The 14,633-nt window shown below is 54.6% G+C and overlaps 1 protein-coding gene across 3 annotated transcripts in view; it reads left to right on the forward strand.

The window, feature by feature from the left end:
* SHANK3 (SH3 and multiple ankyrin repeat domains 3) overlaps window positions 1-14,633 on the forward strand; it is a 48,996-nt gene that overhangs the window by 21,456 nt on the left and 12,907 nt on the right. For 2 of the 3 annotated variants that reach the window (XM_039235385.1, XM_039235404.1), the window contains exons 13-20: window positions 707-782; window positions 1,077-1,159; window positions 1,738-1,862; window positions 1,964-2,096; window positions 3,053-3,133; window positions 7,122-7,145; window positions 10,835-10,965; window positions 11,545-11,629. In XM_039235385.1, the coding sequence (XP_039091316.1) occupies window positions 707-782; window positions 1,077-1,159; window positions 1,738-1,862; window positions 1,964-2,096; window positions 3,053-3,133; window positions 7,122-7,145; window positions 10,835-10,965; window positions 11,545-11,629 (738 nt within the window). The remainder of the gene's footprint in view (window positions 1-706; window positions 783-1,076; window positions 1,160-1,737; window positions 1,863-1,963; window positions 2,097-3,052; window positions 3,134-7,121; window positions 7,146-10,834; window positions 10,966-11,544; window positions 11,630-14,633) is intronic. The other variant, XM_039235395.1, reaches the window with a different exon arrangement.

The following is a 14,633-nucleotide window of genomic DNA, read 5'->3' on the forward strand; positions in this document are numbered from 1 at the left end:
GCAGGCTTGCAAGAAATCAGCGAGGCCATAGGTGGGGCAGCAGGTAGACAACCGGCCAGCCCGGCAGCAGCTGTGAGGGACTTAGAGATCAAGAGTACAGATGCGCACAGGAATCTGTGGGATGCAGTGACATCAGGGAAGAGGACCCAGCCCACACCTGCCCGTTCAGAGGCAGGCTCTGGAGGAAGGGACCCTGTGAGGCTGAGCACCAGTGGGCTCTTATGAGAGTTTCAGTGAGGACAGTGCAGCCTCCGTGCCAGTGTGCATCGCCTGCAACATGACGCTTATACATGACTGTGGTCACAGGCACACACACGCCTGTATGAGCATGGCGCTTACACGTGACTACAAGTCACACACACACCTAGGCCTACACGTGTGCACACTTTCTTTGCTCTTAGCTTTGGGGCTTGCTGACTCTTTCTGAAGATGGCCCTGGCCTTGCCCCTGGCTGTGTGCAGCCACTCAGGGGAGCGATGAGCCAAAGCTCCTACCTTATTCTGGACCCTGACCCCTAGAGGCCAGGATTTCCAACACGATCCCCTCAGCCTTCTTGCCTTAGGACCTTTGGGCCCCCCACTTCCACGTGGGCACAACCAGGCCAGGGGTGTGTGTGTTGGCAGAGACTGGTGACCAGCATGGTTGAGGGGCAGTTCAGGTCAGTTGGAGGATGTGGCCCTCCATCAGCTCCTAAAACTCCCCTCAGAAACCCGAGAAGACCGGACGAAGCGCCTTTTCCGTCACTACACAGTGGGCTCCTATGACAGTCTCACTTCACACAGGTACAGGTGGGGGCCAGTGGGCAGGTGGGCAGGGGTGCGCATGCGTGCAGACGGGCTATCCGATGTGGAGGGAGGACCGAAGCTGGTTGAGAAGGCCTGAGGATGAAGGGGTCAGAGGAGGGGAGGTGGTCCTCAGCCCGCCCCTGTCTCCTGCCTCCCTCCGTCAGTGCAAGGGCGACTTCGGGGGTGGGCCATGCCTGTGAGATCCTGTTTGGGACACGTGTGGGGTCAGTGTGGCCAGCTGTACACTCTCGGGCAAGGCTCTCCTCACCCCTCCCCACTTTCCTCCACCAGCGATTACGTCATTGACGACAAGGTGGCTGTCCTGCAGAAACGGGACCATGAGGGCTTTGGTTTTGTGCTCCGAGGAGCCAAAGGTAAGGAAGGGTAGATGGCACCGAGGGTAGGTGTGCGGCTGGGCTGGCAGGGGCTGCATACTGCTCAGGGTGTCTTCTGTGTCTTGTCTCTGCTCTTCCTCTCTGCTCTCCTCCCTGCCTCACCCCTGCCCCCCAGCTTTACCCTTTTATCCTGCCTCACCCCATCCCATCCTTGGCCCCTGCCTCCCTCACTCCCTCTCTCGCTCCCTCCCTGCCAGTTCTGCGCCTGTCCCCCTGCCTTGCCCCTCTGCTCTGACTCTATATTCTCGGTTTGTAATATCTCAACACGAGGCAGTCCCTTCCCCCTGTTGATTTCCAAGATCTCTGCTGGAGGATGTCTAAGGGAGTGGGAGTCCTTTCTGGTGGGGCCGAGGGGGGTTTCTACCCTGGGTGTCTCTGCCCGCCGCCCCCCAGCCCCAGGACACCCTGACACGCTGCCTCAGTTGTCCTTTGTGCAGCGTGTGGAGGAGCTACATGTGGGGAGGTTGCTGTGTGGCAGCTGCCACCACCCGGACCATGCAGTTGAAGCACCTTGCTAACTACCCTCCCCCATTCCCAACCCTCCCCCCCCACTGCAGCAGAGACCCCCATCGAGGAGTTTACACCCACGCCGGCCTTCCCTGCGCTCCAGTATCTTGAGTCGGTGGATGTGGAGGGTGTGGCCTGGAGGGCCGGGCTGCGCACAGGAGACTTCCTCATCGAGGTGAGGCTTGTCCTTACCTGTGCAGCCAGGTGGGGTGCTGACCTCTGAGTTCTAAGGAGGACATACTTGGAACACCCCCGCCACCCACCTGTCTGTCCCAGGTGAACGGGGTGAACGTGGTGAAGGTCGGGCACAAGCAGGTGGTGGCTCTGATCCGCCAGGGCGGGAACCGCCTCGTCATGAAGGTTGTGTCTGTGACGAGGAAGCCAGAAGAAGATGGGGCTCGGCGCAGAGGTGAGGGGCCAGGCTTCAAGCCTCTGGGCTCAGACTTTCCCTTCTGGCTCCTGGCCTTAGACCTTTGACCCCAGGCTCACTTTCCTCTGCCCACTCCCTGACCCCAGACTGTGGATGTCAGATGCCTAAACCTAAGTGAAATACCCACATTCATGGCCTGGGTACCTTCCCAGTCCCTGATGTTAGCCCACCAACCCTGGCCCCCAGCCTCTGACCCCTGACCCCAGGGTGTCCCTCCTCAGATCCCCACCCCCTCCTTCCCCGGCGTCCCCCCAGCCCCTGGTGTGGAAGAGCCCTCCTTCCCGACACTGCCAGCAGCTGCCTGGAGGCCGGGGTTGCCATAGCAACTGTGAGGTTGACGCTGCCGCCGCTTTATTGTCGGAGGGAAGGGGGAGGCGGCACCTGAGGGAAGAGGAAAAGCGTCTTCTCCCCGCGACGTCGCGGCACAGCCTGGGCCCAGGAGGCTTTGCCAGCTTGGGCCAGCCCAGCCCAGGTCTTGGCTCGGCTGCCCACACCCTGGTTCCCTGAGGGGCAGTGGCTTCCAGGGCCTGGGGTGGGGGTGCCCTGGAGCAGCAGGAGCTCAGCCTGCCGGGAGACCCCTCCCAGCCCCCACCTCATGGCTCTGGTGCCCCTTTGCTCAGCCCTCGGAGCCTATAGGGTGGGTGCTCAGGCGGGAGCTGGCCAACACTGTGAGCCTCAGTGGGGCCCTTGACCACCTACCTCCTGAGGCCCCACCTACCCTGGCCCCGCTGGGCCCTCAGCACCCCCCTGAGCTCCCAGCGCCATGAAGAAGTTTGCATCTAGCCGCAGCCTGAACAAGATCCTGGCACAGTGCGACTCGTCCTCGCGGGAGTACGAGGAGATCCAGGCGGTGGAGCGCAAGTGGCACCTGCACCTGGCCACGCCGCGCTGCCTGCTGCTGGACAGGAGGGCCAAGGCCTCCCTCTTCTTTGCAGCCCCGCCGCCCCCCAAGAGGGCTCCCAGCACCACGCTGACCCTGCGCTCCAAGTCCATGACGGCTGAACTTGAGGAACTTGGTGAGCAGTGGGGGCGGACAGCACGCAGATGGCCCGGGGTGGGAGGCCAGGCAGAGTGAGCTGGGGCCAAAGCCAGGTAGAGATAGAGGAGAGGAAGGACAGACAGATGGACGAATGAATAGGTCAGAGATAAATGGGTGGGTGCTGGAGTGGCGAGGAGGGGGCATGGATGGCATGAGGGCTGGAGGTAGACACAGGCCAACACAGGCCTGGCCTCCCCGTGTGCTTGCATGCGTGTGCACCTGCTGCCTCTGGCTCTGTACACTTCCCGTCTGACTTCACTCCCTGTTTCATCCAGGTGAGGGAAGAGCAGAGGTTAGGGGACCTGGGCTCTGCCCTGGCTCTGCTGGCACTAGCTGCGTGATCTTTGTACTTATTTTTGCCCTCTTAGCACCTGTGCACTCATCAGTTAACCAGGGGTTACAGCGAGCTGCTGACCTTATAGGGCTGTGTGAACATCGCTAGTATGATGGTGGGATAGGCCCTCATAAGCCTCAAGTGGCAAATAAGAGTATGTCAGGGCTTTGATGTGGCATGTTGTGAGCACGATCCCAGGGTGGCCCCCAGTAGCCTCATTGTGGGCATGTCTTGAAATAAGTGAGTGTTAATAGCCTCAGCATAGTGGTGTCCAGATCTACATCACTGTGTCCTGACATATGTGGCAGTTAATAATGGGCATGTCCCAATATACATGACTGTTAACATGCTCTGTGTTCCTTTAATTTAAACCTAATTCTAGTCTCAGACTTTACTATGGCCCTATCCACAGAAGGAATGCTGACTCTGGTCCTAGGCCAAGTTCTGAGATAGTCCTGGCTACAGGAAGGCCCTGACCTTGGTTCTAGACTGATCCCCAGCCCTGGATTCAGACTTTGTTCATTCCCAGCCATAGAAAGAACACTTACCTGTCTTCAAAAATTATTCTTGATCGTACAAATAGAGTGACCCCTGACCTTGTCCTGGCTGCAGTTTGAGCTTTCCCCTCCTTTCAAGCAGAGACTCTTGATTGCAGTGTCATTTAGTGTGGAGTTCGGCCACCAAGATAGACAAGGTTGACATGGTCATACTTTTCTTCCCCCTAAATATTCTGAGTAACACGAAAGTCAAAAGGATATAGCCAACTCAAGATAAAGGAAATTTCCCAGATCTCAAGAAAGAAAAGGGAAGTCAATTAAGTAAGTGAGAGCCAGCTGATGATGCTTCTATAGTCCATGAGGGCTTTGGACAGTGTTATAGATCCTAAGGACAGGGCCTGGAGTTCTGATGCTTTCACAAAGCCAAGAGATGAGGTTGTGGACCCATGAGAAATAGGAAAACTAGCACCAAGCCTAGGAACCAGCATTAGCATCAAGAGAACTAGAATCAAAGAAGAATATGAAAGAAGCAAAATAAGGTGTTTAAATACAAAGTTTAAGGAAACTAACAGAACTCATAAAGAACAACACAGTACAAAAAAACAAAAACAAAAACAAAAACAAAAACCAGATTTTAAAAGGATCCCTAAAGAACTGTTATGGAAACAAAACAAACTGAGATTTAAAAATCCATGACTGGGATAAACAGTATACTAGACTCAGCTGAAGAAAGAAACAGTGAATTAGAAGATAATTCTGAGGAAATTATCCAAAATGTGGCACAGAAGGATAGGGAGATGCAAAATATCAAACAGCAGATAAGAGATAATGGAAGACAAATGAGAAAATCCCAGTATAATGAGAGCCCCAGAGGGAAAGATTAAAATGGGGAAGAGGCAATATTTAAAGAGTAATTGGCTAAGAATTTTCTGAAATTGAACAAGGACATGAAATTCCATTTTGAAGAAGTATAAGTCCCAAGCAAGGAAATAAAAACAAATCTACATCTAGAGCTGTCATAGTAAAACTTCACAACACCATAGACAAAAGAAAAATCTTAACTACCAGAGAAAAGAGCTGGATGACATAGAAAGGAACAGTGGTTAGACTGACAGCAGACTTCTCATCAGCAGTAGTAGATGCTAGAAGACAATGGAACAATAATTTTAAAGTCTTGAATCAAAATGCTTTTCCACCTAGAATTCTATAACCCAGCTAAACCCGCTCATTGAAGAGTGAGGCAGAGAAGCTGGCAGACTTCTGGCCCCAGGGTCACAAAGGTCCAAGACTTGTTATGGGGGAGCTGATCTGTCACACTGATTGAGGATGCAAACTGATTGACAAACCAGTACCAGTAGGCACCTGGGTCTGGCTAGACTCCAGAGCAAGGCTCTGGTGGGTGGGTCCCAGGAGTCTCCTTCCAGAGGCTGTCCCATAGCCACGGTCAGCTGCATGTTCAGAAGGGACCCTCCTAGTTCTGCCTGAAGAGGTGCATGGGCAGCCTGAGATCTGTAATCCAGGGACCAGGGGACTGAACTCTGTGGAAACAGAAGAATTGCCTTCTGTTTTCTGGGATGCTTCTGTTGGAAGAAGCTCCTTCCTCTCTGCTGTGGTCGGGGGCACTCCCGCTGCTGCATGACAGGGTCATCTGTACACCCTTGTCTTCCAGAGGGGCTCACTCTTGCTGCCTCAGGTCAGCATTGTTTCCACCATTTTTTTCCTGAGCAGAGTCTGGGGGAAGCACAGAACCTCCATCCACTCTGCGAGTGAGGGCAGGCTCACGGCTTTTGTTGAAGCTGGACCTAGACTCTACGTAGCTCCATTCAGAAAGGGAGAAGCCACTCCTGCCTCTAGAGGAAGCTGTCCCGGGAAGCCAGACAGCTTGCTTACTTTCTGTAGGGTTGAGGAAGCCAGGCCAACATCAGGGTTTCCCTAGGTACCTAAGAGATCATCCCATGATCCAGTATTTGTGCTTTTATAAGATAGAAATAGGACCTCTTGGCTCATTGGCAGCATACACGTGTCAGTTCTCTTCACACTGTTAAGAACTGAGAGAACCCGTTAGGATGCTGTAGTCTATTGAGAAGATGGCCTGAACACCTGGAAAGAAAGGAAAGTGTGAGGCCACAGAAAAAACAGGTAGCAAGGGTGGCGACTCGCCCAGATGGCTGCTTGCTGCATGGTGGGTGTGGGGGAGAAGCAAAGTCCTGTAGGAGGAAGAGGTGGTAAAGAGCATCCTGGAGGGGGTGGGGTGGGGGGGGTGGTATGAACAGTGGCAGTGCCCGGAAAATGAAGGCCCAAGGTGACTGGCAGAAATGGGGTTGAGAGGAAGAGGTTGTGGCAGGAGCCCTCCTCCTAAAGCAGGTGGTGGGAGGACACGGGAAGGGTGGGGCTCTCCCAGTGCCCTTCAGCATCGTCAGTGGTCGCCACATGTCCATCTGCCTGAACCAATAATGAGCCAGGGTGCAGAGATCAGTGGAGACTCAGGCCAGGGACGGCCTTGTTGGGTCTGAGCCTCTCCTGTTTCTCTGCTTTCCCGTGAGAAATCTGGAACTTTTGGGTCCCGTTTTCTTTTGTGACGGGAATGTTAGAGCAGGTGCCGTGCTCGTGTATGGCCCCTGATTGGTCGTCGTCTGGCAAACACATTGGCCTGCTTTTCGTTGGAAACATACTGTACAGAATACTCAAGGGTGACCACTGAAACTATTATTGGCCTCTGAACTTTTTTTGGGGGGGTGCCTTTTTTCTGAACAAACATTTGATTGAACTGAGTATGATTAAGTTGTGTGTGGACATCTCCACACGTGTGTGCATGTCTGTGTGTGCATGAGCGCATTTATGCATATGTGTGAGTGGAGGTGCATGGGTGTGTATGTGTGTGTGTGCATGTGCATGTGTATGCGTACACACAAGCATGTGTGCCTGTTTGTGGTTGTTTCCACCTGGAGTTTCAGGCTGGGTACCAACTTGGCATTTGGGCACACTTGCCACTTGGGGTCGGATAGGGTTAGGCCAGGGCTGTACGGGATGTGGGAGGTCCTGGTTGTTGGGAGGGGTGGGAGTTGGAAGGGGGCCCAAATGCCGAGGGATGAAGCCTGACTCTTACCCCCTGTGCTCTGTTTCTTGATTGCAAGCCTCCATTCGGAGAAGGAAAGGGGGTGAGTCATCTGCTGGGTCCCCAGGCCCCCAGCTTTGCCTGACCTTGTCCAGGGAAGTGCTGATGTGTGAGGAGGCTCCATGTCAAGTCAGGGTGGTCTAGAAGCCTGGGCTGTACCTTCCTTTTGGCCTTCTCCCTGGGGATCTGGTGGGGGTGCAGTAGAGGGAGCTGGGGAAGGATGGATGGCGGGGTCCAGCGGTATGGCTCTGTGGGGGTGTGATAGGCACAGCCATGGCCTTTGGGGGCTCAGGTGAGTGTGGGGGGTAGTGAGAGTCACAGGGGCGGCCTGGTGAAGCAGAGCTGGGAAGGCTTCCCAGTGGAGGCCTCAGCATGTGCTATGTCCTGGAGCTGGGGTAGGGGGAAGGTTCAGAGGGCTCAGCTGTGGGTCTCCTCAGGGAGCATGGTAACTGGGCCACTGTGGGCCAGAGTGTTGGGTTCTCAGCTCTCATCCATTTGCTTCTTTCTGACTGTTTTCTGGGGGCTCCTTGTGCCTGGTATGAGGGTCCCATTTCTGTGCTGATCTGTTGTGGGGTTCAGTCCAGTGCTGATAGACCCTCCAGAGCAGAAGTCTAGGCCCCACAGCACTGGGGAGGGAGCGTAGAGCACCTCCACCCAAGATAGCCCAGGCTGGTGACTTCACCATCCTCTGCTCCACCCGTCAGGCCTCACCTGAAGCCTTTGAGGCTCCTTCCTGTATGTTCTGTGTGTCCAGCCTGGCTGCAAAGAATGTAGCCTCCATGGGGCGGGGTGGGGCAGAGTCTGAGGTCCGGCATCTGGTCAGATCTCAGGGCCTGGCCTCAGCCAGCCTTCTCTATCTCTGGAGTGGACAAGTGAGTCTTTCTGCGGAATAGGAGTCAGAGCCAGATGGAAGTCTGAGGTGGCTTTGTGGTCCCAGGCATGTGCATTTGCTCATTTGTCCGTGTGCCTGGTGCCCACCCCTCCTTCACTCTGGGATCCACAGGGCCTTCCCTGTGCCAGCGACACACCGGTCCCATCTGTCTGGGCCCAGGCTCTGCAGCATGGCCTGCAGCCTGGCCCTCGGAGCTCTCCTGCTGACCCTTGCCCTAGTCTCAGGTGAAGTGCTTTCCCTAGTGTCTTTTCATGTATTAAAACTAGGTGTAGACACTGGCAGTAGGTATAGACACCTTTCTTCACTCTATGAGGCAGACACAAGCTGTTTCTGGAATATTTTGGTTCTGTCCTGAGCTCATTAGTGGAGCTCCCAGGGTGCTATGCTGTGGCCTGTGCATTTCTTCCAGTTGTATGGGAGGTAACAGGTGATTCCTCACCCCTGGGGCCCTGGCTGTTTCAACAGCTGCATCTCGAGCTGTGTCCCCACCGCATGTGGAATCTTAAAAGCTGGTGTATGTGAGGCCGACGGGAGTGTGTGGTTCCCTGTGTCCCAGACCAGGTTCCTAGTGGGCTTCATTTTCTTTTTTGAGCATCTAAAATAACTTATTTAAAAATATATTTTCTAATAATGGTGGGGATTGGTGTCAACCTCACCAACTTGTAGTTTGGAGAATTCTTGATTCTTTCCCTTTTGGAAATAACTCTTGCCTGGCCCCAGCACGTCCATCACCGTACCTCCAACAGTATTTGCTTTGCTGACTTCATGTGCACGCTGCTTTTGGTCTCTGGGACTGAGTCCTTCGGGACCTAGAGATGCAGCTTCTAAGTCCACAGCTCAGGGGAGCACACGCCCCCTGGAAATGTTTCTACTCTACTTGTGTCTTTATGTCTGAGGTTTCTGGATAATATGGTTGTTAAGTCTGATCTCTTACTTACTGGGTTTATGATCTGGAGCATTCTGATCTCTCAGAGCTTCAGTTTCTTCTTGGGTAAAATGAGGGCAGTGTCACTATTTTCTTTGTGTGGTTGTGAGAAATGAGAGGAGAAAGCTCATCAGAAGCTCTTCTAACTGAAAACCACCAAGGACTGAACAAAGGGGGGCGATGGTGGTTTCAGCTTCCAAAGGGAAATTACTTGTTTCATTACAAAAACAAAGACGACGACCCTCTAGCAAGCCCTTCCTGGCGTGCACCTGGGCCGAGGCACCGGTGGACCGGTAAGCTAGTCTGTAGATGGAGCGTGTTCTGGTGAGTTGTAACATTTGCCAAACTTCTGTATTAGTCAGGGCCCAGGCTGGACACTCAGGACATGCAGGGGAGAGTACGGGCTCTCTCCTTCTGAGAGCCCACCAGCTCTTCGGGGAGGCTAGGCGCCCCGTGTGTGTTCAGTGCTCACCTGGAGCCAGGCAGAGCGGTAGCACTTCACTTCTTATGTGTAGACACTGGCAGTGACTATAGACATTAGACACTGAAGCAGCCACCATTTTAGGCTTGTTTTGTCAGATAAGGAAACTGAGGCCCAGGTGAAGTCAGGACAGAGGCAGTATGTGGTGTGGGTCTGGTCCGGGTTGGGTGCCAGCCAGCTCAGAGGAGCTGACTTGTTTCTCCACGTCAGTTAAAAGAGGCAGAGCCCGGAGGCGCCAGTGGGAGGGGTTGGGGCTGACTGTGTCCTCCGACAACAGGCACTTGCAGAGTGAAAGCCCAAGAGTGACCAGACACGTGCTTCTCTAGGGCCGGTGTCACTCCTGAGGGCTTATGAATTCAGAGCCCGATTGACCTGAGGGGTGATGTCAGCGTGGCAGCCAGGTGGGCACGGGAGCTGCCCCCAGCTCCTGCTGCAGCCCGCATGCTGGCCCTGAGTGGACCACCCCAGCCACGTGGCCAGAGCTGCTCGTTCTCAGACACGTGTGTTTAACCAAATTTCCAAGTCATGTTGATAATCAAAAACATCGCTTTAAAACATACTAAATAGCTTTATTTATTTATTTTTTTTCTTTATTTACCGCGTGGCGCTGCAACTGGAAAAGCTAAACAGCTTTAATAAAAACAAGCAAACAAAGCTTTTCATTATGATGGATTTGAAAAGAACGCTGCCTGAGGCCTCCTGGTGCCTCTCTCCCTTCTAGGGCCTTGTTCACACATCAGCTCCCCCCCACCTCCCATCTTCCTTACCCTCCTCTTCAGGGGCCGGTAGAAGCCCCTTCAGCACCATCAGCACCTCCCACCCAGCGTGGGGCTGCTTCTCCAAGAAAGGAGGTTCTTTGGCCTATTGGTCTGCATAGAGCCATAATTTTAGGTCCCTAGCCTGGGTCTGTGAGTTCTGTTTCCAGGCAGTGTCCCCTGTTCATTCGTGCTTGGCTTATTCACACCTTTCGTGGGCACCAGGGTCTGTCCTAGGGCTGAGGGGCACCAGGGGCGGCTTAGCTTTTGGTGCAGCGGCTACAGACAGACGAGTAGTGCCAGGTTCTGGGGAGAAAAGGGACAGGGCCAAGGGCAGCACATTCAGGAAGATTTGAAGCTCCACATGGTGCTGTTCCTGCCCCAGGCCTCTCCCGAATGGTCATGGGCTTTTCCTGGATGGGTTCTGAGGGGTGACCTGGACCACCCTTGGAAGGCAGAGCGGCCAGGCTGGAGTGGGACTCAGATGGGATGGATGTTACGCAGCTGCAGTCCCCCAGTCTTGGGCCTGGAAGAAGGGGTGTGGGGTGGGCAGGGGCCAGTGTCCATCAGCAGCGCCAGGTACATCAACCTTGCCGGGAGGACTCAGCAGTGGGGTGCGCAAGGGCGGAGCAGGTTCAGGGTCCAGGTGGCTGAGACGGTGCCTCCCTTGGCTGTGCAGAGAAGCTGGATGAGATCCTGGCAGCCGCCACGGAGCCTACGCTGAGGCCAGACATCGCGGACGCTGACTCCAGAGCCGCCACTGTCAAACAGCGGCCCACAAGTCGGAGGATCACACCTGCTGAGATCAGTGTAAGCCCTCCCGGCAGCTGGGGAGGGGTAATGGGGAGGGGAGAAGGCAGGGTGGGGTGTGGGGGTCAGACTTCCATGTCCCCTACAGGGTGTTGGTGCATTTTTCTGGGGTGGGAGTCCATCATTTGGACCCTACTCTCCATGGGTGAGGGTGAGGGAAGCAGCCATGTCCCTCCAGAATGGCCACAGTGTAACAAACGCTCAGTGCTCACTCTTGGCTGTGGGTTTCAGCGCCTCCTGCATGCCACAGCCAGGACCGCCTAGAGCGCCCCAGCCCCGATGAGGGTACAGTGCAGTGTGTTTCTGCCCCCCGCACCACTCTTCTCACTTGGCACCATCTGGGCTACTCCCCCAGCCTTGTCCATACCAACCCTACCCAATACTTTATGCTCAGGCCACACTGGCTATGCCCCTGCCCCCTGGAGGCAGGCCCTGGGTCTGAGTCCTGATCGGTGCCAGCACCATTGTAATCAGTGCATGGGGTGTTTGATCTCAGGCTTAGAAGGATGGCTGGGGCTGGATGGAGAACTGGGAGCCCCAGTGCCCTAGAACCTCCATATAACCCCCCAACTCCAACAGTCTTTATTTGAGCGCCAGGGCCTCCCAGGCCCAGAGAAGCTGCCTGGCTCCCTGCGGAAGGGGATTCCACGGACCAAGTCTGTAGGTATGGCTGGGCAGGGGACTGCATGGGGCTGGCAGGAATGGGGCTGGGGCTAGGGCTGGGGTGGATGTCAGGCTGGAGGACCCTATCTCTCCCAGCCCCTCCAACTGGGTTCCAGGTTTCCTCTGAGAACCGCCTCTCTCTGCTCATAGCCCAGGATTCTATTTGTTTGTGGACATATGTGGGGTTAGTCCTTTTCCCCCAATCCAGAGAAACTGCCGAAAGAGACCCGTGAGGCTTCCTTATTCCATCCACTGCTCACCGTCCACTGTGTGCCCCCCATCCACTCCTCCCCGTCCAGTCTGCGCCCCCATCGACACCTCTCTGTCCAGCCTGCGCCCCCATCCACTCCTCCCCGTCCAGTGTGTACTTCCATCCACATGACCCCATTCAGTCTGTGCCCGGCATCCACATTCCAGTCCAGTCTGTGCCACCCCACCCCCCACTCCCCATCCACTGTTTATCTCTCCCCCCTCCCCTGCCCTACCCCCTTGCTCTGTATCTCCCTTTTCTTTACAGACAGTTTTCTCCAGAAGTCACTTGTACTTACTGTCTCTGTCCCCACCTGCACCTCAACTTGGAGCAGGCTAACCCTGTCCATACCTAAAACTGAATTTGCTGCCACCAGAGTCACCAGTGGTTTCCAGGGCATTCCTTCCAGCCGACATATGACCATCCCTTCTCTTGCTGACCTCAACTGGCATTTGATGTTTTGCTCTATCCTCCATGAAACTCACCTCCCCAGGTTCTTTCCTCCGTTCTCAGGCTGTACCTGTTCAGGACAAGATGTACACCTAAAAAAACCTCCACCCCAAATGTGCGTCCTTCTCAAGGCTGTGTCCTTAGCCTCTACACCTTCTGTACCTGTTTCTTTGGGGCCTCATCATGCCCCACACTTGCTGTCACAGCCCTCATGTAGCCATCTCTCTTGATCCCAGACTGGGTCATCTCATAAGCTCCACCCACTGCTCATCCCTCTAGGCATCTAGTCCCCCCTCGCCTGCCCACTTGTCCATCCATTCGCTGACAGACGTGCCCGCTTGTCCATCCATCTATACATGTACACTGCAGCGTACCCATCATCTGTTCACCATCAGAGTAAACACCACAGTGTTTTGCACACACTGGTTCATTTAATATGTATAGTAACCCCGTTGAGGTAATGTTATTAGTACCTCTGTGTTACAGATAAGGAAACTAAGGTAAAGAGGTAAAATGACTTGCCCAAGGTCACACAGCTGCCTTCCCTGTCTTCTGGTAAGACATCAGGCCAGCCAACTGCCCAGATATGGCCAAAGGGGACTTTTTGCAGAACAGATACCACCCCACATAACCTCTAGTTCACCCCCAGTGGACTCTTCATTGCCTTGGGGCCTTAGGGACCAGCCCTAGCATTCTCCTACTTCATCTGGGGACATTTGTCTCCATTTCCTTCTTACCTGGGTGTACCAACACTTGCTATTCTGCAGCTGCCTCAATCTGCCTGGATGGCCTGTCCCTCAGCCCAGCCCAGTCCCAGGACTGACCACCACGGGTCCAGATCTCAGTGTCTGCCCTGCAGGATGTGAGCCTCTCAGTGGGGATTCCTCCGGGACCCTCCTATGCTCATTCCGTGAGTGAGTGAGGGGTTCATCTTCAGTCCACTTGCCCTGGCCTGCTGCCTATCACCAACATGAATATTGGTCAAGGTGTCAGATTCCCAGAGTCCCCTGCCCACCCTTGTCCTGGGCACATGATTCAGTCCTGGAAACCTCAGGGTCCTGGTCCATAAACTCGAGGCCCAATCTAGTACCTGCCTCCAAGTCTACCATGTGGCTCACCCAGTGGGCTGTACTCACAGGCCGAATATAGGCAGCAATAGCTGGTATTGTTCCTAGATGCAGGGCCTGCATCTTGAGGCTGGAACACAGGGTTTGAGCAATGCTTGCTGCTAGGTCATTGGGCAGAGGGCTGCACCCTACCTTGGGTGGTATCAGAACAGATTTCCCACTTCATCCCAGGCAAGTGACTTGTCTTCACCCTAAGCTAGGGTTTGGCATGCCAGATCTCCTGCCTCTTCCAGGAGCACAAGCTCTTCCTATGCGATTCTGTCTCAAACACAGGTTGTGCAGTGGGGAGGAGGCCTAGAGCGAACCTGGCCCAAATCATATGTCCAGCCATGGGGGTGGAAGGCAGACCTAAAAATGGTGATGATGATCTCGGCCTCTTTCCTGGGATGCTTCTAGGTGCTCAGCCCCAGGCTGTAGGCTTTAAATGGCTCCAGCTGGGGCAACCCCACAACAGGAGGGGCCTGCATTTCTCTCGAGATCGAGAAATTGACCTGCTAGTCACGATCTCGTGGTTCGTGGGTTCGAGCCCCGCGTCGGGCTCTGTGCTGACTGCCGGCTCAGAGCCTGGAGCCTGTTTCAGTCTGTGACTCCCTCTCTCTCTGACCCTCCCCTGCTCGCGCTGTCTCTCTCTCTCTCTCTTCTAGAAATAAAAAAACCAAAAAACAAAAAACAAAAAAAGAAATTGACCTGCTAAGAGGTTAAGGAACGTCAGATGGTAACTGGCAGTGCTAGAATTCAGGCCACGTGAAAGCCCACCTTGGCTGCGCTCGGGGTGAAGAGCTGTCATGCAGGACGAGATGTGAGCTGTACAGTGCGAGAGGCCCGGGGGTTTAGCCCATAGGGAGTAAAACTGAAACATGTATCAGGTGCTTAGCCTACAATTCCTCTTGAGTTCTTCCTCCTTCCCTTCCACCCTGCCTCACTGAAGTTCAGCTGTTAAGGTTACAGCAGTGACCAGGCAGCTTCTCCCGGTCCAGTCCACTTGTGTCTCTGGCATGGAGCCTCTCGGGGCTTGTCTTTTCACAAAGCACCTTCTCACCTGGGCGCCAGCCTTCTTTCTGCCAGATGCATGGGTCAGCTGGCCACAGTCCTGCTTCTCTGCAGCAAGTGCATCACTGTTACTCTGGGAGGGTGTCCCCCTAACTTCTGACTGTCTCCCTTCCTCCGCTCTCTGGTTG

Source organism: Hyaena hyaena, unplaced genomic scaffold (genome assembly GCF_003009895.1).
Source record: "Hyaena hyaena isolate Hyena2069 unplaced genomic scaffold, ASM300989v1 scaffold_4, whole genome shotgun sequence".
NCBI classification, from domain to species: Eukaryota; Metazoa; Chordata; class Mammalia; order Carnivora; family Hyaenidae; genus Hyaena; species Hyaena hyaena.